Genomic DNA, 15,377 nt, shown 5'->3' on the forward strand with positions numbered 1-15,377 from the left:
TATATTTCACATATAATAATATACAAACCTTGGTGTTTTAGTGCCATAACTGCACGTTGTTGCCTTGAGGCAACAAACCAAAATCTGGTGGGGGGCTAGGGGGAACACATTTTATGATTGATTTACTTTGGGACCCCCAAACACCCAAAAATTAGGGTGAATAATTTTCCTCCTAAAACAATAATTCATGCCATAGAGGGTTAGGAGCCATCTTTGATTGTTCTAGCTTCACTTTTTTTACAGAGGAAGGGAATAGAGATGTCTCAAAGCTTGTTTTACTATGCCAATACTTAAAATCTTCAACTGACGGCAACTGAATCTTGAAACTTGCAGCTGCTTGACATTTATGTCAGTGTCTCTCTGGCTTTATCAGATGAGGCTGACACGATTACACAAACAGAACACATACACCTTCTTACAAATCCTGCAGCTAACAAGAAGGTTTGTCAAGCATCAGTGTTTGACAAGCAGGGAGCAAATGCAGGAGCAAGAGTGAGAGAGAGAAGAAAAGTGCAGAAGAAACGTCAGTGGATCAAGAGTAGAGCAGTCCGGCTGGATCTGTGCCCATCTCACGGCTGGGCAGGAAATCAGAAACAAAACAACAGACAAAATAGGCACTTCTATTTGGCAGCATTCTAACCGAACCTCATAAGTGACTAATTTGGAACGCTCTACACAAGCAGCTATCCTTGAATAACACAAACTGTGCTCCACATGGGAGCGATAGTCTAATAAAGATAAAATATTCAGCACACCACATTCAAATATATGGCAATAATAATTACATTTTAGTTCACAGATTTAGGCGGTTGGGCACAGTGCATGGAGTTTTGACAGTTTACAGTGGTTAGACAGTGGTTAGTGAATCAACTTTTGCTTGTTTAAGGAAGAAAAATATGCTCTGTGCCCTGGTGCATGCTTACAGGGTTATGCTTATTCTCTTAATAAGTTATGGCATTGTTTTAAGTATAACTTGCATTAAACCAATCAAAGTCTCATCTGTCATTCCCTTTAAGTGTCAGCTGTGTCATGCCTATTTGCCTGTTTGCTTTTTACATTCCAGACTTTGTAAGTGGAAAAACTGAATGCTTTACTAGCGAGAAAACAAGTAAACAGACAATCTAAAACATAAGAATAAAGAATACGCCGCCTCCATTCGGCTTCTTTACTTTCTTTTTCTTTTTACTCCTTTATTTTTGTGGATTAAGGAAACGGTGGAAACTCACTTCATTGTAGACGTCCCTTAGTCTGCATATTTAATGTCGTTTGTTAAGTGCAAAAATTTGTTTCAAAACTACTTCTAAATTCAGTTCTAATTTCCAGCAATGAATAAATAATCTGTCTAAACACACTTAATTCCCATTCCAATGCCCCATATAGCAACGCATACGTCTCCAAAACCCGAATGATGGACAACTCTAAACTTATTTTTATTAAAACAAATATAAATATGCATAGAATAAATAATACTGCTAATAATAATAACATTATACAAATGCAAATTGTCATGAATGAACTGAAAAAAGCCCAAATGGATTTGCTATTTAAGCAATGTGGCGCAAAACGTGAAAATTACATTTGCGTTAGTCTGAAAATAGCAACAAATCCCGTCAAACACATCTTATACTTTATGAACCCATGAAGAATTAAAAGTGTAAAGGAATAATACATATGTTTTTACATTAAAGTTCACTTATTACATTAAATTACCTTACATTGTTTAAGACTACTAGAAATCATGAAAGTTGTCTTAGGAGCCGTTTACAGTATATGACATTTTCAGACAAAAACTGGAAAAAAAATGTGAATGATTTCTTTTTCATTTACACAACACCATCCTTTTTGGGACTAAAAATGCATAAATGTGTCAGTTTTGAAAATGCTATCATGTTTTTGTAAACAGCGGAGAACAAAAGTCTTTAAAAATGATGACATCATGCACATGCATAGTAAGTGTTAAGATAGGAGATAGGAGATTAAAGACGAGTGCAAATTATATGTAGACATGAGCACTGAGCCGCCAATGACACATCATCACTTCCCTAAAGGTACAGTTTACTAACAGAGGCAAACACTGGCCTGGCATTTGTAATACAGTGAATTTGCCTGTTGTATTTGGTAAACACAGATACTTTGAAACTTTTTCAAAATGCAATGGAAAATTTCTGTTTTTGGCTACATCATTGTTTAATTAACACAATCTCACAGCAATTTGAAACTTTATGATATAGTGGCTTATTCGTACAAATTTGTACCATCTCAGTTGTACAATTTAGTATGATTTGCTCATCCTCCAAAGACGATTGAGTTTCATACAAATTAGCTACTAATCTGACAAAACGTAAAATAGTTACATTTCCCTGTGAGATCAGGCTGGACTATTATGTAAACATAGTCTACATATGATGGAAATTAATGAGAAATTACTCATAATAAGGGCCATGTGAAATCAAAATTTACTATGTTTATTTTGCTAGTACATATTGTCATTCTTAAGGTGAACATTTAATCTACTAAAAACTAAATTATTTTGATAATAAATCAAAATCTGACCATTTGCTTTTGCAATTGGAGTTGATACATTCTGTTTATGTTAAGTTTATATTATAATGTTGTTAATCAAACCCCTCTTAGCATTAGTTTGTTTTTTTACTGTTTAGTTTTTTCTGTGCATTTTTGACAAGTTTTATATACTGTATGAACATTTTCTATAAGTGTAATTAATAGCCACAATTTTTTACATTTTTAGCAGAACTAACTAATATTATACATTGTATTGATCCTTTTAGTCATTTTGTAGGACATTAAGCTATTTTGCTGGCCTTTCAATTACTTATTTGAGAGTAATTCAGGAATTCAACTCCTCGATAAACTGCACTGAATACCAACACTGAATGAACAAACAATTTTTACTTTGTATTGAATGAAATAAATGTGGAATGTGGACTCGCCTGCCTTCTTGGATTTATTTTCATTTCATGGCTCCTCAATGAAAGATACTTGAGTATGCACAGTATGCCTTAGAAACTGAAAAATTGGTATTTTGCATGGCAGCACAAAAATGCTCACATTTTAAAACAACCTTCAAATATGATGCCTTAATGCTGGCCATGTAGGCATCTCACTATGTTTTAAAAACAGAGCATACGTTAACACACTCAGCAAACAGAAATCTCTAGAATATAAATGCAAAAAATATATTGAGTTTGTAGTGCTCTGTGGTTTATATTCAATATTTCCTGTTAAATGTCAATCTGTATGGGCCTCGTGGTTGCACAATCAATCCATAGCATTTCATGTCTTCATCATGTCAGCCAATGGCAACAATCTCTATTAATTTTTAAATAGCTCTGTGAGTTCAGTGTAATGGGTCCAAGGCCAAAGACCAGACTGTATGCCACAGTCAAACAGCAATCTCATCAAAGAAAATAAACTGAAGAATGTTCAGGAGGAGACTCAAATCAGAATTCTGATAAACAATCAGTTTTACACTTCAGAAGTGCAAATAAAATAAGTATGTTATGTCCATTGGGATAGAGTGTGCAGAGCAAAGCAGCCGTTTTCATTCTATTCTCTAAGGGAGAGGCAGGCTTACACAGAAATTGTGAAACAACAAAGCAAAGAAAGCAAAGAGAGTGTCAAAAATCTGAAACCCCTTCAAATCCATGCAAATACAAGGCAAAATGAGCTGGTCAGTAGCTAACAGCTGTGAAGGAGTGACATCAATTATAACTAAAGAAATATTCCAGAAGATTTTCTTGCCAATACAGTGCTTAAAACTTACTGTTACATATGGTTACATATTTAACAAAATTCAAATATACTTTATTGCCTAATGGAGTATATGTGCACACAATTTTAACTTCAGTCAGCCACCCTCAGTGCCTTTCCATTATAAAAGGGCCACATTAAAAGTCTGATTTCTTTCAAATCAGTGATCTTTGCTTCCTAATAGATATTCGATATAAAGTGCATCTCAGACTGAAGAAGAAGCCCTGCATTAATTGCAATTGTCTTTAAAATGAGTTTATTTTACTCCAGTGTTTTCAATGGAGTTTCTGCATTAGCCTGCTGGTACTGAAGGCACAAGCAATTATACAGTATGCTTTCATCCAATTTTACGCTTAAACAACTAAATGTTAACTTAAGTCTATTTAACTGAATGTATTTTCCCATCACTGGGAAACATATATACACACTCATTCACATGCATACATTATGGACAATTTAGCCTACCCAATTCACCTGTACCACATGTCTTTGGAAATATAAATCTCTATTTTGGGTGCATCATACATGATGCTCCATATATGGACATAACATCAGTTCACGCCATGATTCATATCATTATAATATGTCTGTCCTTCATCAAAGTCATTTCTGGACTATTTGAGAATTGTCTTGGGACAATAAATTAAAGGGAAAATGTAATCAACTCTGTTACGATTTCAAAGTTATTACTTAGAGCATGCAAATTTGCATAATGGTTGGTACTAGAGAAATTGACATTTGCTGTGGTTAATATTCAGATGGCTCTCTATCCTTATACCAAATTCCAAAACCACATATCTATTCTATGGTTTGGCATAGATACAAAGCTTAAGAAGGACAAAAAACAAACAATAGGTCAGGGGTCACCAATCTTGGTCCTGGAGGGCCGGTGTCCCTGCAGGTTTTAGCTCCTACTTGCTTCAACACACCGGCCTGGGTGTTTGAGGTATACCTAGTAAGACCTTGATTAGCTTGTTCAGGTGTGTCTGATTAGGGTTTTAGCTAAAATCTGCAGGACACCGGCCCTCCAGGAACAAGTTTGGTGACCACTGCAATAGGTCATCTATTTACAAAAAAAAAATTAAAAAGAATTTTAATGAACAGCTTACTGCCACAAATCAGCTAAATAAAATGCTCAAAAAATTGACACTAAAGTACACAATGTCTTAGAATGTAATGACAGAACACATCTGTCAATGTATGTACAAGAAGAGATGATGAATACCTTAATTTCCTTATTTTTTTTTTTTTTGTGCCTCTTCGAACATAAACAACATACTAACCTTCATATCGAAACCAGAGAAATTTGGTTTACCTTCTTATTATACACTGCCTTTAAATATCATTATTAGTCACTGATATTCACCACAGCTACTAGACACTGCTACTTTTACAAATGCGAACATTTGTTAATTCAAGATTAATAATAATTAGGGATATACAGAATAAAGTTATAGGTTACTCATAGTTTCATTGTGGCATTTAATTTAAAATGATAATATATACCTAAATTTACATACAGTATGGCTTATGTTAATCTGCAGTATGATGAAATTCATCTTTTGTAAGCTGTTTGGACAGAACTGTGTGGATGTATAGTGTGTTCACTGTCATATTGGGGTGATATAAAGACAACAAATCTTTTTTTCTTATTTCCTGATGCTAAAATAGGATCCAAATCCCACCCATTTTGAGGTAAACAGCAACAGGAAGAAGGAATGCGGTCTGTTTTTTGCAGTTTTTGTTTTTTGCAATTCCACTAGAGGCCGATGTGTATGCTTTTTGAGATCTCAAATTTCTCTCACAAGTGCCATTCCTCCTGCTGTTTCCACGTATAGCCACATATAGCCACTAGAGGCCGCTGACTGACTGATCAACTGATCCACCCTCCTCTTTCCCTGAACCCAACCAATAGTATTGATTGACCCGCCCACCCACTTCCCTAAATCCAACCAACAATTTTTAAAAGCAATCCAGAAAAAGAAAAGCCCTCGCCTGATTTTTAACATGTTTTCAGATTTTACCACATTCCCACCCAGTTATTTACTTCATTCATTCATTTTCTTGTCGGCTTAGTCTCTTTATTAATCCGGGGTCGCCACAGCGGAATGAACCGCCAACTTATCCAGCAAGTTTTTACGCAGCGGATGCCCTTCCAGCCGCAACTCATCTTTGGGAAACATCCACACACACACTAATACAATATGGACAATTTAGCCTACCCACTTCACCTGTACCGCATGTCTTTGGACAGTTGGGGGAAACCGGAGCACTCAGAGGAAACCCACGTGAAGGCAGGGAGAACATGCAAACTACACACAGAAACACCAACTGAGCCGAGGTTCGAACCAGCGACCCAGCGACCTTCTTGCTGTGAGGCGACAGCACCACTGTCTCGCTCCCTGTTATTTACTTGTTTATTTTATTTTTTGACTTGGTTGTTTTTGTCTTACCTGCTTACTGGAACTGTCGTGGTCAACTCCTCTCTGCATCTCAAGTCCGCCAATGTACATGGCGAGCTAACGGAACAAACTTGTTACAGCAAGAAAGCTGTCCATACGGAGGTAAGCAGACAGCTGGTAATACTGTCTTGTAGCGTTCATAAAAGAAATACCTAATTCACGTTCCAGCATTGTATAAACAATATGGCTACATTTTTAAAATGAGCCTATGTTGTATTAATGTTTATCCTGTCACAATTGCAGTGCAAAAACAGTGCACAGTTAAACACATGCGCTGTGTGTGTGTCTGTGAGTGGGTGAACTTTGTAATGACATTGTGTGTGACTCATCATTCTCATCGACTCATTAACTCATTAGCATCAAATAATCATTGGGATAGTTCTTAGTGTAGTATTTCTCACATACTGTACGTTACATGAGATCTACTTCCTTCATTTCTGTCACTGTGCTGTTTATCTGACGCAGCCGAGGCAGAGATAGAGGCACACAAAAACAGCTACAAGATGCTCAGAGCTCAAATTAGCTATTATATGAAAGGTATAATAAATAATCTGATGAGTGTTTTGAGCTGAAACTTTACAGACACATTCTGGAGACACAAAACACTTTTATTAAATCTTGAAAAGGGGTAACATAGGTGCCCTTTAAAAATTGGTTTATCTTCTATTTTATCCTCTGCATTTTGTTTTTCAAGGTCAACCAACACATGAAACACCACAAAGACAACGGATGCTAAAACACGGCAAAACACATACAGGAAGTCAAAAGTGTACTAAACAAGAGGAAGCTAGAAACGATATAGAAACAGAGATTTGCGCAGTGAAATGAGAGTGCTGCACAAGTGTAGGGATGGGTAAGAGAGACAGATAAAAGAAATGCACCATATCTTCACTGTTTATCTTTACAGACACGCATCTTCCTACACTCTGATTGTCAAGGAGTTCTTTGTACGGTTTGATCACTGGCTCAGCTCTTATCTGGGGACACATCTCCTGCACCTCTCCATTTCCTCTTCATTCCTTTTTACTTTTAACCCATCCTGTCTCAGTCATTTTTGTTCCCACTTCAAGGATGTGGAACCATTTCTATTGTATGATGCACCTCCAGCCATTTTATTGAACCATTATACTTTAGAGGGCATCTATGGCCCCGTTTACACTGTCAGGTCTTGATGCCCAATTCCGATTTGTTGCCTTTTTCTGATTTTTTTTTGCCTGTCCTTTTACACATTCTTTTAATTGTGACCCATATCCGATTCAAGTGTTTACACTGGCCATACAATTTAACGTTGCAAATGCATAAAAGCGGGTTCTAGCGTCTGTGCCACACTAGCCACTATGGAAGCAATTGTCTTGACTTTTAGCTCTGCAAAATATGCGAAGTTCGCCCAAGGAGGGAAAGGGCTGTCATCGCAGCTTGCGCCTATGGTTTATATATGGTGTCCTCCACCATTCAGGGAAATTTGTGGGTAAGAGAGAGATCTCAGGTCTTGTGGGAGCAAATTGTGGCAACTGACCACTTTCATCTTTTGTGTTTCCTCTGTTGTTGTTGTTAACAGGGTCTGTGTCTCCACACACGCTCTTCCTTCTTCGTCATTAAACCGCAGAGAAGTATCACAACGTTGCAAGTTTAATGACGTACAAAACGGAATGTCTCAATAAATCCGACCTGCTAGTTTACATGATAGTCGCATTGTCACTTATCCGATCTTTATCTGATTCATTTCCACAGAAAGGCCTGAAATCGATCTTTTTTTGTGTTTGCACGGTCGTAGAACAGATCCGATCTGTGTCACGTATAAGCAAAAAATTGGATTTGGGTAACATTTAACTGCCAGTTCAACAGGGTCTATTTTACCAGCCTGATTTCACAAGAAAACTTAAGTATTTTACATTTTGTCAGTTTAGTAGCTAATTTTTAGGAACTCGTACAAGTTAAGTCATACAAAATTGTACGATTTTTAAAAGGAGGTCTGGCACCTTAACCAAACCGTTATTGGGAGCTGAGCAAATCGTACTAAATTGTGAGAATTAGATCGGAGGAATTCATGCGAATAAGCCAATAAATCAAAAAGTTACGAATTGATGTGAGATTGTGTTAGTTTTAACACTTTTTAAAAATGTAATGTCTTTTTTTTTTGTTTCTCCAGAAAGTGTCTGTAAAGTTTCAGTTTAAAATACCCATCTGATTATTTATTATACCTTTAACAAAAATGGGATTTTCTGCTCTAAACACATTGTAGCTGCTTTTGTTGCCTAGTTTTTCCCCGCCCACCAATCCCACGTGGCTGTCAGAGTGTGCCTCAATCTCCGGCTCGCCAGCATCAGATAAAGAATACAATGACAGACATTAAGAAAGCAGATCTCATGTAGTGTTTGTGAGAAATACCACAGTAAGAAATTTCCCAATGATTATTTGATGTATTTGTTGTGGAGTCACACACAATGCTGTTACAAAGTGCACGCACATACACAAACACAGACAGACACACACACACAGAGGGAACACACATAGCATGCATGTTTAACTGCACTGTTTATGCATGGTAAATGTGACAGGATACACGTTAATACACACTGCTGCATGGATATCCGTTATGTTAATGTACAAAATAAACCTGAATTAATGGCCACAAACTAGAAGTGAAGCATCTTCTTTTATAATTGTACTGATGTGGCTGAAGTGATAAAGTAAAGACAGTAAAATTGCTGTAATTCATTAAAAACACGCAGTTTTTAATGCACGTGTACATATTAAAAAAGTTTTAAACTTGTAAAACTCATTCTTGATCACAATTGATGATGATGATTGATGATCACAGAGAGCTGAACAGATCTTTTAATCCCAGTTGCTTTGCACACATCCTGTTTTGTTGATTATTTGTACTACTACAGAGACAGGTTGCAACATAGGCTCCTTCTGAAAACATAGCATTATATACGTTTCTGGAGATCGTAAATTATGTAGCCAGAGCTACGTATGGCTGCATTAAATTTTTTAAACGAATGCAACGGGCCAGTATGATGCCATTCATTTTCACGCTTACCAGCTGTAAGACAAAACAGAATCCAACAAATAAAATAAACAAGTAAATAACTGGGTAAGGATGTGGTAAAATCTGAAAACGTAAAAAAATCAGCTGAGGGCTTTTCTTTTACTGGATTGCTTTTGAAAATTGTTGGTTGGGTTTAGGTAAGTGGGTAGTCGGGTGAATCAATAAAATTGGTTGGCTTTAAGGAAAGAGGAGGGTGGGTCAGTCGATTGGTCGTTCAGTCAGTCAGTCAAACAGTTAGTCAATAGCAGCCTCTGCTGGGTTTATTTGAGAACAGCAGGCGCGAATGGCACTCGTAAGAAAAATTGAGAAATGAAAAAGCGCACACAACGGATTTACAAAAACAAAAACTGCAAAAATATGTATCTCTTGGGACATATTTCATGGCCTCCAGAAATGTATCCAGAGGTATGTTTTTAGAATGAGCCTGGGATGAACATGTTAATACTCGGCTAACAATCAACTCCTACTTCACGATGCGGTGGGCTTCAAAATGGGAGGGATTTGGATCTAATTTTTTACGTCAGGAAATATTAAAAATAGTTACTTTTTTGTCTTTATATCACCCCAATATAACTGTGGACACACTGTGCCTACACACAGATCTGTCCATACAGCTTACAAACGTTGATTTTCATCATATGTGCCCTTTTAATGATAGAATGTCTGTATCATTCAGCATTTAAACAAATCAGTTTAATTAAAAATTGAATCACTCACACATAAAAACATGAACTGGTGATAATTGTCAAGGCTACACATTTGGTAGCCACCGGATATCAGTGATTTAACTTTCTAATTTTAAAATTAGAAATGTTTTGTTAGAAATAGTACAACAGATTTATGTGCTTTTGGAAACTTTAAGAAAAGAGGCATTACGCCATTTTTACAGCATGGAAGAGCCCGGATAAAAGGTAAAACTACAGCGGCTGTGCTGTCTGAAAGAAGATAGCCATATAGTATACACAGAGGATTCCTTGAGGGTGGGTAAACCATTTTTGAGTGAACTATTGCTTTAATTTAAATTAACAGTTAACATTAGACAAGCAAAACGTGTAAGCATGCATTTAAAAAATGTGCAAAAATTCAAGAGCCATATAATCATTTGAGTATGCTAAATGTATTTGCTTAAAATAAATGAGTTTAACCTTGTCATTTCCTACAAATGTAGTTTTTAGTAAATACAATTTTGACAGTATGAATTTGATGTGGTATATTTTTTCCTTGAAAATTTGGCAAACGTGATTCCCTACCTCATTAGGTGACACAGTTAGAACACTCCGGCTCTTCCTCATCTTCTGTGAAGTTTTCCTCTCCCTGTCTTGTACAGGCCTGCTCCGCTGACACTCCTGCACAAAACATCAACACAAACCCACACAATCAACTCTCACAGCAAAGACAGAAAGAACAAAGAAAGAAAAGACATTTTGACCTTGCTTGCTCGAGAGAGAGATGCCTCAGGGTAAAGTTTAGATAGAGAGCCTTTCACGATTCTTCTGTGAAAGTGATAGAGAAAGAACCATAGTTTGTTTGCAGTCTGACAGTGACAAGCATCACTTAAAGCCTCACAGTCACCTCTTGTTCAGCTTTTGCGCCCAATATTTCTTTTAGTCTGTCTAAACAGACTTGCAAAAATGATCTGAAAAAGGGATCCCCTTATGATTCATGTCCCTCATCTATGATTCACTTCCAAACTATGATTTCAGTCAGTAGGGTTTTTGTTCCCCAAAACAAATGAATGGGTAAACAACACACAAATCAGTACATAGGTTTGATGCTACTCTTAAAGAAGAAAATGCTTAATCACCTTTGCTAACTTGTAATACTTTTGCAACAGTTGCCATCAACCATTCTTTGAGCTTTTGTTCTTTTCTAATGCAAGTCTGTGACAGATGTGGATGCTTGAAATTCTTTAAATGCAGCTGCACAGAAATTATGTAAAAATATGCTGAAACATTTCAAATGAGTCAATTATAACAAGGGAAAAAAATGCAAAAACAGTTCAAATGTTGCAATTATCCTTCCTCCTGCAATCACTATCAAATGATGCTTCTCTTTTTTAAACTCATAGTGAATGCAAATGTTGCCTTGAACTTGATTGTTAGGTTTATGTTGGGTGTAACACGTTCCATAGTAACGCATTACAGTATTCTAATAACATTTTTGAGAAACACAGTAATGTAACAAATGACATTTAAAATTTGTGTAATCTGATTACAGTTACTAAAGTCAGTGTAATTGCGTTACTTACGTAGCAAATATTGTTCTGAGAAGAAAAAATGCTTCTTTTAAATCACTTTTTTTCTGCAACGTCGGTTAATAAGCATGCACTTTTAAACGACTGGAGAACGCAAGCTGAAATATCTGCTGTCGAGAGGGATTGCTTCTTCAACTGGAAATACAGACATTACTTTTACACTGAGTGTAAAAACAAAAATTGCGCTGTGAAATGCAATCTATAAAGAACTTTTGACTGCTTTTAACTTAACCAGCAACTCGTTCAAGCACTTGAATAGAAAGCATCCTATGACAATACTCATCACCAAGGACACCGGCGCCCAAAAACATTGTGGCCAAATTCATGGTGGCCCAACAAAAAAAAATTGTGCAGGATTGGGAGTGAAGGTATCCACTGAATGTGAAGAGAAGCATAGCTGCTTAGTGCCGTTATCGCATCTTTTGCACGCATGAAAAAACAAAAATATTATTATTATTATTATAATATATTATATTATTTTTTTTATGGTCACTTTCAATGAAATATTCGGGATAGTTTATATTTTTACTTTCAGTACCATTTCTTATGCTGGGTTCACACCAGACGCGGAAGAAGCATCAAGCACAAGTGATTTACATGTTAAGTCAATGCAAACGTGCGAATATACATTCTGCAGCACAATACATGAGAATGGCACGATACACGCGAATGCCGCAGGGCGAATTGAGCGTTTTGCACATTTGACACGTCTGTTCTGAAGGGAACTTGACACGTGAATGAAGCGGATTTGACGCGTGAATGAAGCGGATTTTGACACTCAAATGAAGCGACTAAACTCAAATGTTATGCATTTATTTACATGCGAATAGCACGATGTATTCGCGCATGCCACATCTGATGTGAACACAGCATTATACTTGTATTTATTATATTCCATAAGTCTTTCAAATTGTTTCTATTATTATTTATTTTATTGTAGTTTTCCCATTTTCTTTTTTTGTTAACTAATTTATTCTTATACTTTTAATATCTATTTTCAGCCTCTGGCGTACGATACTTAATAAATTATCTATAAAATGTATTTTTCTTTTTGCACGCATTTGATAGACCTTTTGTAATCCATGGACTTTTTATTTGCTTTTGTTTATAATTCAAATGTACTATTGGGCAATGTTTATCATACTGTACAATGAAACGAAAAAAAATTAAAAATGTATTTTATGCTTTATCTCTATCAACCTCTTCATATACTGTTCTCTAATTTTCCTTCAATAATTTACTCTTAAAGTAAATGCAGTTAAAATAAAGTAAATACAGTAAAATATTAGTGATTGTCTGTAACCTTTTTTAGAATAACAAGCATCCTCATACTTTTTATAAAGAATTTTATACAGTAGAACCCCTTAAAGGTTTCTGCAGGTTTCACAAAGTTAAATTCAAGACATTTTAAGACCATTATGAATGAAATTTTAGACTTATACAGGACTAAATGCTAAGGATTTTATTGGGATATCCCAGTTAGAAAAGTTTTTCACATGCCCTGTCAAAAAGGATTAGAGAGTAATACATTTCAAAATACAATAATAAATAATAATTATTATTATTATTTATTATTTAATAATAATAATAATAATAATAATAAATCTAGGACAGTATCTTCAGCCATAAATAAATGGATACAAATCACTGTAAGGAAAGTATCTAAATGCTTGTTTTAAATAAAAAAATTAAAAGTTGTATTAAGATTGGGATTGTTGGTGATTGTATGGGTGGTAATGGCCAGATTGGGTAGCTATACATGAACGAAGAAAAATTAAGACCTTTTAAAAAAAAGATTTAAGACATACAACACAATATTTCAGTAGATGTAAGACTTTTGAAGACCCCCCAGATACCCTGTTATACGCCTTTATGCTTTGCAATATAATTAAATCCTTACTACTTTATTAATTTCCCAACCACATGAATACATTTTGCAGAGTCATGTTGTTCACGTAAATCTTCAGTTGATTCTAATTGGATGTTGTAAAGTAAAGCTTGTTAGAGTTACTGTAGCAACAATAACCAAGGAGGACAGAGCTTTTTGAAGGGTCATTTAGAGGATCCTGCTATTCTACGGACATGTACTGATAGAGGATTATCATCATACAGATGGGCTGATTTTTATAGCTGAGCAAATACATGACTCGGAATGAATGAAATACTGCAAGCCATTTTGAATATGGTAATAAAACAACCAAAGTTAACCAGCAGGAAAGTAATACACTGACAACGTGCCGTTGTTGTGAGCTTGAGCTGCTCAACCATAAAAGCTGAAAATTCACTTTAAGGAGCACTCTATGAAGGAACAAGAGGATAAAAAATATACAATTACCAAACCCTATCTGAATCAAAACCTATTGGATAAAACATGTAATGTATTTTGTCCATTTTTTCAGCTCAATTTTTACAGTAGTTTACAGTCAGCTTAATCCAACAAGTAAATATTTGTCAATCTCATTCCTTTCATTTTCCCAAATGACAATCTTGTCATCTTTTAGCATAAATAAATAGACATAAAAATGGTTTTCCCTCAAGTAAACATCAACGAACTTGACTGAACATGTTGATTTTTTAATGTACAGTGCTGCAGTCGTCTATACACTGCCGAGGCTCTTTCTTCAGTATGTCTTTGTCTAAGCATATAACCCTGTCCTCAGCCACTGAAAACAGTGGACAGTCCAGCCTGTGGGGAATTGGGAATTTGGCAGCAGTCTCTGAGCAGCTGAAAGCCTGCAAAAGCGTGACTCCATAACCACTTTTTATTGATTTGACCTCTGCTTTCTTACCCTGTCTGTTCTACCGTACAGGCTCTCTGGCCATACTGACATTAACCAGAGAAGGATTTAGACGGCCTGTCAAGTGTAATGGTAAGTAAGAGCGTGCTTTAAATATTACTGCTGTCAGTAAATTAATTGAACATGGTGAACGTTCGAGGTTACAGAAGTAACCCTTCGTTCCCCGAGGAGGGGAACGGAAGTGCCATGAATGGGAGGATTCGGATCAGAAGCCGCTTGTCTGGAGAGTATTGAACGGGCCAATGAATGAAATTAATTGGCAGCGTAAGCTTGCGCAGGTGTGCGACATCTGCAATTATCTCAGCATATAAGCACACCTGAGCCAGCAGACGCCATCCTTTTAAGCTGAAGAGACTTTCAAACAGCTAAGGGACAGTCATTATGGCGACGGAATATGGCACTTCCGTTCCCCTCCTCGGGGAACGAAGGGCTACTTCTGTAACCTCGAACGTTCCCCTTCGGTTGGGGAACTTCAGTGCCATGAATGGGAGAAATATGGAAAGCGCCATAATGACTGCACCTTACCAACACCCCCGATGAGGAGATAGTCAAGCAAGCGTGACGCACCCACATCATGGGGGGCGCGGTCCTCCAACGTGTCCCTGGCCCTAATTTATCCTACTTCAACAGAAGTTTTACGGATTTAGATATACTTTTTTGGGAAGTCGTGAGCATCTAGATATTTCTAGGAAATACGACAGTACGTTGGGAAGCGTGCAATCCCGATAGGGAGGACGCTGCGGAGGCCATCCGTTACCCAAGGGGGGGATAGATGGCAGAATTTACATATGGACTAGCCCTAAAAAGGGGGAGTACGCATAGCAAAAAGAGTGGTTAGCGGAGAGGGAAGACACGGGTCCGCCCAGGGGGGGGGACTTAACCGTGGCGGAATAAGCATATGGGATCGCCTAGTGGGGATCACGCATAGCAGGCACCTATACCCAAAACGCGGGCTGACCAGCGGGCAGACCTACAACGTAGTGGGCCAGCAAGTGACTCCTCCGCTGAGTCAGTGCTGGGGGCCACGGAGGAATCTG

At 36.9% G+C, this 15,377-nt stretch overlaps 2 protein-coding genes across 8 annotated transcripts in view; both read right to left on the bottom strand.

The window, feature by feature from the left end:
- Positions 1-15,377, bottom strand: part of lepr (leptin receptor) — an 847,758-nt gene that overhangs the window by 646,073 nt on the left and 186,308 nt on the right. The window lies entirely within an intron of this gene.
- pde4ba (phosphodiesterase 4B, cAMP-specific a) overlaps positions 1-15,377 on the bottom strand; it is a 338,467-nt gene that overhangs the window by 229,005 nt on the left and 94,085 nt on the right. For 4 of the 7 annotated variants that reach the window (XM_087257475.1, XM_087257478.1, XM_087257479.1 and 1 more), the window contains 2 exons: positions 10,718-10,781; positions 10,539-10,634 (listed from right to left, as the gene is read on the bottom strand). In XM_087257475.1, coding sequence (XP_087113601.1) covers positions 10,539-10,580 — 42 coding nt within the window. In that variant the 5' untranslated portion in view covers positions 10,581-10,634; positions 10,718-10,781. The remainder of the gene's footprint in view (positions 1-10,538; positions 10,635-10,717; positions 10,782-15,377) is intronic. The other 3 variants (XM_087257474.1, XM_087257477.1, XM_087257476.1) reach the window with 1 other exon arrangement.

This window comes from Danio rerio, chromosome 6 (assembly GCF_052040795.2).
Source record: "Danio rerio strain M-AB ecotype USA chromosome 6, GRCz13ab, whole genome shotgun sequence".
NCBI classification, from domain to species: domain Eukaryota; kingdom Metazoa; phylum Chordata; class Actinopteri; order Cypriniformes; family Danionidae; genus Danio; species Danio rerio.